General features: G+C 45.5%; 1 protein-coding gene across 6 annotated transcripts in view; it reads left to right on the forward strand.

Annotated features, from left to right (window-relative positions):
• Positions 1 to 6734, forward strand: part of DNAJC9 (DnaJ heat shock protein family (Hsp40) member C9) — a 25244-nt gene extending 18510 nt beyond the window's left edge. For all 6 annotated transcript variants that reach the window (XM_085896771.1, XM_085896768.1, XM_085896769.1 and 3 more), the window contains exons 4-6: positions 752 to 1006; positions 6307 to 6393; positions 6484 to 6734. In XM_085896771.1, the coding sequence (XP_085752897.1) occupies positions 752 to 1006; positions 6307 to 6393; positions 6484 to 6606 (465 nt within the window). In that variant the 3' untranslated portion in view covers positions 6607 to 6734. The remainder of the gene's footprint in view (positions 1 to 751; positions 1007 to 6306; positions 6394 to 6483) is intronic.
• The last annotated feature ends 2878 nt before the right edge of the window (positions 6735 to 9612 follow it).

Here is a 9612-nt window from a genome sequence, read left to right on the forward strand (position 1 = left end):
GGTGCATCAAAATGTGGAAGAAGAGGATGGACAAGTGTGTGAGACTGGAGGGAAACTATTTTGAAGGGGACAAGATTTCAATATATTTTTTTGGAAAAAAATTTCTGTGAAGTCAGTTCCGTTACTTTTTAGACGGACCTCATACACTCCTTTGATACAAATGGCAAAGACTGGGTGGTGCCAACAGCTTTACAAGGTGAGCAAAAAACAACACTTGATGTCCACACATGCACAACACTCAATGGAACCTTCACAAATCACACAACACGTCGCCACTTCAAACCCTGACTCGCAGGCAGCCATGTTTGTGCTCCAGAAACCCAAAAACGAGAACTAATACACATATTGACTCACCCCCATTCATAAAACACCAGATCACGAGTTGATTAAAAGATCAGAGCAGACCCTCAATGATGCGTTTGGCTTTTTTCCTTGAGGGGGGAAAAAAAAAATAAACACTCAATTGACCCCTCACTCCGGCACATGACTGGAAACGAATGGTCGTGCACAGGGTATCGCTGCACAGGGTATCTGCACAGTGCACAGGGTATCGTGTTCCATGGACTGCACAGTGTTCTATGAACTGTTCTATGAACCTCACACTGCACAGGGTATCGTGTTCTATGAACTCTCTAGTTGGCTGTGTGTTTGCTTTTATTTGGTGTATACAGAGATATGCTTCACAATACGGGGCCCAAAGGTAATCCTCATATGTATTTATTTATTTATTTTCCCTTCAATGTTCTGGCAGATTACTGTGGCTGACATCCGTGCTTTTGAGGAAGCATACCGGGAATCAGAGGAGGAGCGTGATGACCTCAAAAAAGCCTATCTTGATTCCCGGGGTGATATGAATCAAATTTTGGAAACTATGCTGTGTGCCAGTATTGAGGACGAGCCAAGATTCTTGAACTTCCTTGAGACATCTATAAAAGCTGGAGATCTACCCACGTATCCTGCTTTTAGCAAAGAGAGCAAGCAAAAGCGGGAGTCCCGTAGGCGCAGGGTAAGTCTGTGCTTAGAACCAAACATTCAAATTTTTACACATGACCAACGAATATTGCATTTCTTGTATTTTTTCAGAATGCTGGTGAAAAATTATACCTTTTTTGTTTACAAAGTCGAGGCTCGTGTAAGAGCTAGAAAAAGGAAAAGAAAAACAGTGGGGAGTGGGGAAACACACCCGACAGCAGGGTAGAGAAAGACACTTGGAGGAAGAATGGGAAAGGGAGAGAATGAAAGGATGACTAATTGGGGAGGTTGAAGATGCTGGATACAAGATCAAATACAAGAAAGGGGCTGAATGAAGATGAAGGTAAGACCAGGGATAAAATGCTAATGGAACGGCAGCTGAAAGGGGGGGGAGGGGTGAGGGGAGAAAACATAATGACCTGGAAAGGAAAGGGTAGGCTGGGGGTGGGATAATAGGTCAGGTTAGGTTCGGTATGGGAGTATGTGCCTGAGCAGCGCCTCGCTGCGTCCACTTTCTGTCGGTACTCCAAGGGTCTCCGTCTGACCATCCCCTGGGCAGATGCCTGGCCCATCCCCATCTCCTTGAGATGCTGATCAACCTGCTGCAACCACGAGGCAGGCGGTCATCCCATTGGCCTTCTTCACTCACGAGGCTCCCTCACCCTAACAGCTATGTTGAAGCACGTAAATTAAGAATGACATTGAACAGATCGAGGAAGTTTGTTCCACGGCTCCTATAGTTAATGAAGTGAAAACAATTACACTAGTTATGTGAAATAATGTTGATGGTGCTCTTCTCAACATCAAGGAGGGCGGGGGGGGGAGGACTTATTTTACAAACTTCATGAATTGTCAGAATTTTTGTGCAAGTCTTACAAACACATACTGTTGGTTCACGAAAAATATAAGTGACCACTATATTCCTTATTGTTGTCTGTCTGTCTGTCTGTCTGTCTGACTGTCCAGAGCATAGCTCCGTGAGTTTTGATCCGATCCTGATGAAATTTTGGTGGGAGGTTTATATCATGATCTAGTTGTGTTTTCTTGAAAATGGGCGTGGTCCGCCCATTATAGGCGGAGCCACGCCCAAAAAACGTGTTTTTAGGGGGTAGCCGATTTCAATTTGCATCTTCTCCCTGGGGTTTTGTCGAATCTGACAGGGGTTTCACTATTTGGTTAGCCCAATGGCACCTGCATAGCCCCACGGAGCTCGATTTTTCATTTTCGTCCCAAGGTCAAGGTCACAATGTCACGAACTTAAATTGCGATTTTGACATAAAAAAAATTTCTTCTCTGAGAGGTTTGTCAAATCTGGCAGGGGTTTGGGTATTTGGTTAGCCAAATGGCACCTGCATAGCCCCACAGAGCTCGATTTTTCATTTTCGTCCCAGGGTCAAGGCCACAAGGTCACGAACTTAGAAAATTGCGATTTGTGTTTTTAGGGGGTAGCCGATTTCAATTTGCATCTTCTCCTAGGGGGTTTGTCGAATCTGGCAGGGGTTTTGGTATTTGGTTAGCGCAATGGCACCTTGAGTCAGGAACTATGAACCAGAATAGCACAAAGTTCCTTGACTTTGCAAGAAGTCATGGACTTAGGGTGGCTGGTTCATGGTTTCAGCGCCCACAAGCTCATCGCTGGACTTGGTATTCCAACGCTGGCGGTGTGGCAAAGGAGATTGACCATGTCCTCATTGATGGTCGTTGGAGGATGATCCAGAACTGCAGGGTCTACCGGAGTGCTCAGTTCCTCAATACTGACCACAGGCTTGTTGTAGCAACTCTAAAGCTGCACCTTAAATCCTGGAGAATGGTACCATCCCAGCCTAGGCTGGATGTTGGCAAGCTCAGGGATGAGAGAGTAGCTGAGGAGTTTGCAAACAGGCTGAGTGGACACTTGGGCGGTCTCGGTGCTTTGGGGGGTCCTGAAGAGTTGTGGAGTGCCTTCAAGACCACCGTCCTTGATGTTGCCGGTGGATGTCTTGGAGCTCACCGCAGGGCAAAGAAGAATTTTGTCTCTCAAGGAACACTGGATACCATTGACCAGAGTCGCAGGGCCAGGCTGAATGGCAGAGCTGAGCTGTTCAGGGAGCTGAGGCGTAAAACTGTACGTGCACTGAGGGTGGACAAGGAGGCCTATGTGCGAGGAATCTGTGAGGGCGTAGAGCATCACCTGTGGACAGGTGATTCTCGTCCCGCTTACAGGGGAATTCGCGCATTGCGTTCATCCAAGCCCATCCCTCGGAGCACTGCAGTTCGAGCAGAGAGTGGTAGGCTCTTGACAGAGGAGTCTGAAGTGAAGGCCCGCTGGGCCGGTTACTTTGAGCGGTTGTACCAGGCTGATCCCGCAGCTGTCGAGTTGGACGTCAAGGGTGTTACAATCCCTGTTGCTGACCCTCGAATCAACTGTGGTCCACCTTCGCTTGTGAAAACACGGGCTGCGGTGAACCAGTTGAAACGGGGCAAAGCTCCAGGGATCTGTGGCATCCATGCTGAACTTCTCAAGGCTGGTGGAAATGCTGCACTCGTGTCGTTGCATGCAGTTTTGTGCTCTGCCTGGAACACAGGCATCATCCCAACTGACTGGAAGAGGGGCCTTGTTGTCCCTCTCTGGAAAGGGAAGGGTGATCGCCAAGACTGCAACAACTACCGAGGGGTGACGCTGCTCTCAGTGCCGGGCAAGGTCTTTGCTCGGATAATTCTTGATAGGGTTCGCCACCATCTGCTTGAGCACCAGCGTCCAGAGCATTCAGGCTTTACACCAAAGAGGTCAACGATTGACCATATCCTTGCCCTTCGTGTCCTCACCGAACGCAGACGAGAGTTTCGGCAGGGGCTGCTTGCAGCCTATGTTGATCTCTGTAAAGCGTTCGATTCAGTGAATCAGGATGTCCTCTGGAGGATTCTTGGTCTTCGTGGGGTGCCACCAAAACTGATCTATCTGATGTCTGAACTCTACTCTGGTACTGAGAGTGCTGTGAAGTGTGGTGGTAACATCTCTGACTTATTTCCAGTTGTTACTGGAGTTCATCAGGGGTGTGTACTGGCCCCCACACTTTTCAGCACTTGTATGGACTGGATTTTAGGGAGCATGTCGGAGAGATCAAGCTGCGGTGCATCGTTTGGGAATGTCAAGATCTCGGACCTTGATTTTGCAGATGATGCAGTCATCTTTGCGAAGACTCTAGACATCCTTTTGGGGGCCCTCGAGGTGCTGAAAGAGGAGTCGGAGCCGCTGGGATTACGGGTTTCTTGGGTCAAAACTAAGATCCAGGCTTTCGGTGACATCTTGGATGCTGCTGTCCTGTCTGTCTGTGTCTGTTTGTGCTGAGGATGTTGAGGTCGTGGAGAGATTCACTTACCTTGGCAGTGATATTCATGTGTCTGCTGGCTGTGAGTCAGAGGTCAATAGACGTCTGGGTCGGGCCTGGGGAATCATGGATTCACTGGATCATGGGGTGTGGCGCTGCCGATACCTGTGTGGGAGGACGAAAGTCCGAGTCTTCATGTCCTTGGTACTTCCAGTCTTGCTCTATGGATGCGAGACTTGGACTCTGATCAGGGATCTGAGACGGAGACTTAATTCCTTTGGTACCAGGTCTCTTCGGAGAATCCTTGGCTATCGCTGGTCGGATTTTGTGTCCAACGAGCGGTTGCTGAGAGAGACTCGGATGAGATTTGTTACCTGCATAGTCCGTGAGCGTCAGTTGCGGCTGTATGGACATGTGGCTCGTTTTCCTGACGCTGATCCTGCTCACCAGATTCTCTCAGCGAGGGAGTCTCATGAGTGGAGGAGGCCAGTGGGCCGACCACATGCCTCGTGGCTGCAGCAGGTTGACCATCATCTCAAGGAGATGGGGATGGGCCTGGCATCTGCCTGCGGGATGGCCAGACGGAGGCCCCTGGAGTACTGGCGGAAAGTGGACGCAGCGACGCACTGTTATGGCACATGCTCCCATACCTGACCTGAATGGCACCTGCATAGCCCCACGGAGCTCGATTTTTTTTTTTTTTTTTCATTTTCATCCCAAGGTCAAGGTCACAAGGTCACGAACTTAGAAAATTGCGATTTTGACATAAAAATCCATCTTCTCCGAGGGGGTTGTCGAATTTGGCAGGGTTTCGGTATTTGGTTAGCCCAATGGCACCTGCATAGCCCCACGGAGCACGATTTTTCATTTTCGTCCCAAGGTCAAGGTCACGAATTTAGAAAATTGCGATTTTGACAAAAATTCATCTTCTCCGAGAGGGTTGTCGAATCTGGCAGGGGTTTCGGTAGTTGGTTAGCCCAATGGCACCTGCATAGCTCCACAGAGCTCGATTTTTCATTTTCGTCCCAAGGTCAAGGTAAAAGGTCATGAACTTAGAAAATTTCGAATTTTGACATAAAAATCAGACGACCGCCAAAACTTTGAGAGCTTGGATGACAATATTTTTTTATGCATAATCTTGAGGTCATTCCCCACCTAAAGTCTTGAAACTATTTTGCTCTATCTCAAACACCTTGCCCGTGGCACCCCCTTCAAGTTTGTTTTTACGCTGATTTCATCAAAGTATGGATATATAATCCGAGGAGTGTGAAATGCCATATAGCCTATATGATGTTATATTGTTCCTGAAATGTTCCAGAGGAAGTTTTGCACCAAAGGTCATAATCCTTGACCTTTGACCTTTAAAGTTCACAAAGGTCAAATTTTCAAAGTTGTGGGAATCGAACCGGGTTTTCTACCTTTTTCGACGAACTAACTCCATTAAGCTATAGCACGTATCCTGTTTCCTTATTTTAATGTCCACAACATTGTTTTGGGACCTTTAAAGGTTATGCAAAGGTGAAATTTTTAAAGTTGTTGAATGAAACCGGGCTTTCGACATTTTGCAGCTAAAACCTGTCACTTGTACCACATCATGTTGATCATTTTTATAACTTGGTCAAACATTATCACATTGTCTCATCCTTGACTTCTGAAACAATCTACATCGTCAAATACCGCTCGTGAACCATCGTCGTCTTCAGACGTGTTTCCCTCTATATTCACTTTTGGCTACGAAAGAGGAATGTTTTTCAACAAATACTCTTATAAAAGCATGTTTCTTAATTAATTACATCAGATTTTTTTTTTCCACACTCAAATTATTTTATTTACACAAAAGGTCACAGCATCCTTTTATCAGAGAGAAACCTGCAAGCTGCTTTGTTACTTTAATGGTGTCTCATTTAGAAAAATTTTTTTCTCCACAACACTAAAATGATACTGTGGTTTTATAATTTAAACTGATAACTCTTCTTTTAAAAAAAAATCTTTTTTATGTTTTACTCTTTCTTTTCTTTGTTTTTAGTACAGAGAAGAAGCTCGGGAAGCAGAAGAAACTGCTAAAGAGATTGGTCTCGATGGGACAGAGACCTCTTTGGCAGCACTAATGAAGGTCCGACCTGTGGTTGAGCTCGCTCATTTAACTCTGACTGCAGATGGTGGATGTGTAGTCCTTGCCTCATTCTGTTGTTTTTCTCTTTAGAAGCAGCAGGAAAAGCATCAAGGTAAGATGGAATCTCTGCTGGATAACTTGGAATCCAAATACAGCCGGAAGAACAAAGGATCGGCTGGAAAAGCAAGCGGCAAACGCAAGGGAAAGAAGTGACGTCTGCTTCATTGTTTAATCAATTGCACTTTATTATCACTTGTTTGTCATCTGCCTTTTTTGAGCAGTTCTGAAGACATCAGACTAGTTTCGGAGTTTTGTTCATTAAACTTGACCTAAGTATGTTTTCCCCAAGTCTTGTGCTTTGAGACCTGAACTACATTATCGACTTGTTTATTCACTATTGCAATAAGTTCTTGGCCTGCATTTTAAATGCAGACATTTGAGCGATAGCAACTATTGCTGTGTTCTTTCTTTGTGGTGTGTCATTTTTAATTTTGAGCCAATTTTTCATTGCTCATTGAAAGGATAAAGTAGTTACAGCTTGCTTTTAGAGTTTTACAAATATGATTATGTACTGGTTTCTGTTAAAGCTGTTAAAGAGCAAACAATGGCTCTAATTTCATGTGTCAACCGTTACAAAAAGAAATGCCGTGCGCAGGTATGGAGACGGGGTCTTGTGACTGCAAAAAAACCAAAACAAACAAACCACTCGATGTTTGCCAATCTGCAATCACAATCCAGAGCAGAGAAAAGAACAATTCACATCACAAGAATGGCGAATGTTACATCATGAGAACCGTTATGGGCGTCAAAATGCAGAGATCACCCAATCACCAGAATAGTATCTTGGTAGTCGACCTCGGGATCGGAAATGTAGCGGTGTCTAAATCGGTCGATGAGCTGTCTCGCTTCCCCTTTGGTGTATTTCGCAAGGAAGGTGAGTCCCTGCGTTGCAGTGTTCCAAGCCGAGTCGACCATGTTCTGGAAGGAACAGCACCAGGGTTGGAATATCGGGTTGCCGTCGTATCCATCTGGTTCGTGTGTTGGCGAGCAAGGGTGTCTGATCTCTCATTATATACAATGGGCAACATCTGTTTCAGCCTTAGGCTTGTCTGGTGATGTCATGGGAGAAGATGAGGGTGACTGAGTGTACCATTTATATTAGTCAGAATTGCTATCTGCTGCTCCTTGGCGAGCTCAAGGGTTGGGGCTGAAATTTGGTGTTGGTTGGTTGGTGAAGGTCAAGCAGCAGTGTCGGTCATGTGGGAAAACTGTGCTCCATGATTGTTAGATGACTGTTGGGGTGAGGTCCGGAGGACATGCCCCTTTTCTTCTTCAGCCTGCAGGAATGCGTTGCAATGTGCTTTCTCCACAGCTGTTGTCAGGGTTGGAGTATCCACAAGTCAGCTTCTGCTGTTGCTTATTCTGCTTGCAGCTTGACCTTTACTCTTGCTTGGTCCACCTCGGCTCTCACTTTTTCCACTTTAAGCCTGACCTCAGCTCTTGATTGCTCCACTTTCAGCTTGGCTTCCCATTTGTCGACATTCTATTCGTAGGCCGCATTCTGAGCAGCAGAGGCTTGAGCCTGGGCCCAGGCAATGAAAGATGAAAATATTACCTTGAAAATCTTGATGACGTGTGGAGAGTTCTGATTGCCTAGAAGCAATTGATCTGGTTTATAAAGCCATGTAGTACATCTTATCCAACGTCTGAGCTATAACACCATTGGCAGTGTCATTTTTGCCCAGATATGTCTTGGTGTGAAAGGCATCTTCCTGATCTTCACCGGGCTGCACTTGAGTATATCATGATCTATTTGGAGCAGGTGTCTAAGTATGCTTGAAGGGGCATTGGTGGGATCCATTTGGATTCGGTTTTCATTGTTAGTGGCATCTCGAATTTACCATCAGTGTTTCAAGGTAAATCGAGTCGGTCTGTCACCTCATGCGAGGTGTCGTCAGGTCGTGCCAGCACAGTGCGTGAGGTATCTGACACGGAGATATTTCCTTCTTTACTGCAGCACTTGCCTGGTAAATCGATCCTTGTGCAGAGGGGCCCTCCAAGCAACGTCAATCACTGTACTGGTTTCTGTTAAAGCGTAGCGCCGAGCGAACGATAGCTCTAATTTCACGAGTGTGTGTCAACCGTCATATGTATAAAGAAATGTCATGCGTAGGCACAGAGACAGGGTCTTGTAACTGCTTCCTTTAATACAACGGTGACTGCAAAAACAAACCACTGGATGTTTTCCAAGCCGTAATCAATCCAGAACAGACAAAAGAACAATTCACATCGCAAAAAATGGTGAACGTTACATCATGAGAACCGTTATGAACATCAAAATGCAGAGATCGCCATGATCAACCAGAGAAAATAATGTGTTATGACTCACTTGACTGATTCTGTGGAGGGTGAAATCCAGAAAGGATTAAGGAATATAGAGCAGCAAAGATCGTCACAGTGCGGCAGGACCCAGGTGGCTCGTAAAAGAAACCTTTCCTCATAAAAGCGTGCAAAACAGCTGATCCCTGAGGGAGGTTTTGAATCATGTTGATAAAATCATTCTGAGGACCATTACAGATTGAGGCATGGTAAGAATAAAAACTTTGAAATTGAGAAACATCAGTGTTTAAAGGTAAATTGCAGTGTTTGGAAAATTTATAACTTGATGGGATTCTTTTCAGTAAAATCTTGTTTTTTAAAAATAATTTGAGAAGGATTTAACTTTTGCATTATTATTCATTGTTTTACTCTTTAATATTGCACCCCACTAGCTGATAAAGACACCCATAATTAATGTGGGAGGTGAGGGTAATTTCACTTTCTCCAAAGCAGAAACAGCGAAGATTTAGGTCGAGTTGAAAAGTATTTTAATTACAAGCCCTCTATTCCCACAAAAATATTGACGGTTTTGGAAACTACCCCAGAGGGAGAGCATACATGGGCATGAAAGTGACCCAAGGATGAGTTATTTCAATCGTCTATGTGTAGGTAGATCATTACCCCTTGTCTTAGGGGAGGTTTTTTTTTGGGGGGGGGGCAAACATTGAGGAGGTTGGTTTGTGTTTCCCCCTTGTGATGTCTTCCCTGCCACCTCCGCTCCTTTCAGTCGTTCTTTCATTACCCCCATTGGTCCCTTTCAAACCCTCTGCTACTTTCAATACCCCATTGGTCTATTTCTGCAATCCTCCCCACCCCCCCCCCCCGGCTGCCTTTCTTGAT

Source organism: Eptatretus burgeri, chromosome 10 (genome assembly GCF_056783735.1).
Source record: "Eptatretus burgeri isolate ZD-2024b chromosome 10, Ebu_testis_v1, whole genome shotgun sequence".
Classification (NCBI taxonomy): Eukaryota; Metazoa; Chordata; class Myxini; order Myxiniformes; family Myxinidae; genus Eptatretus; species Eptatretus burgeri.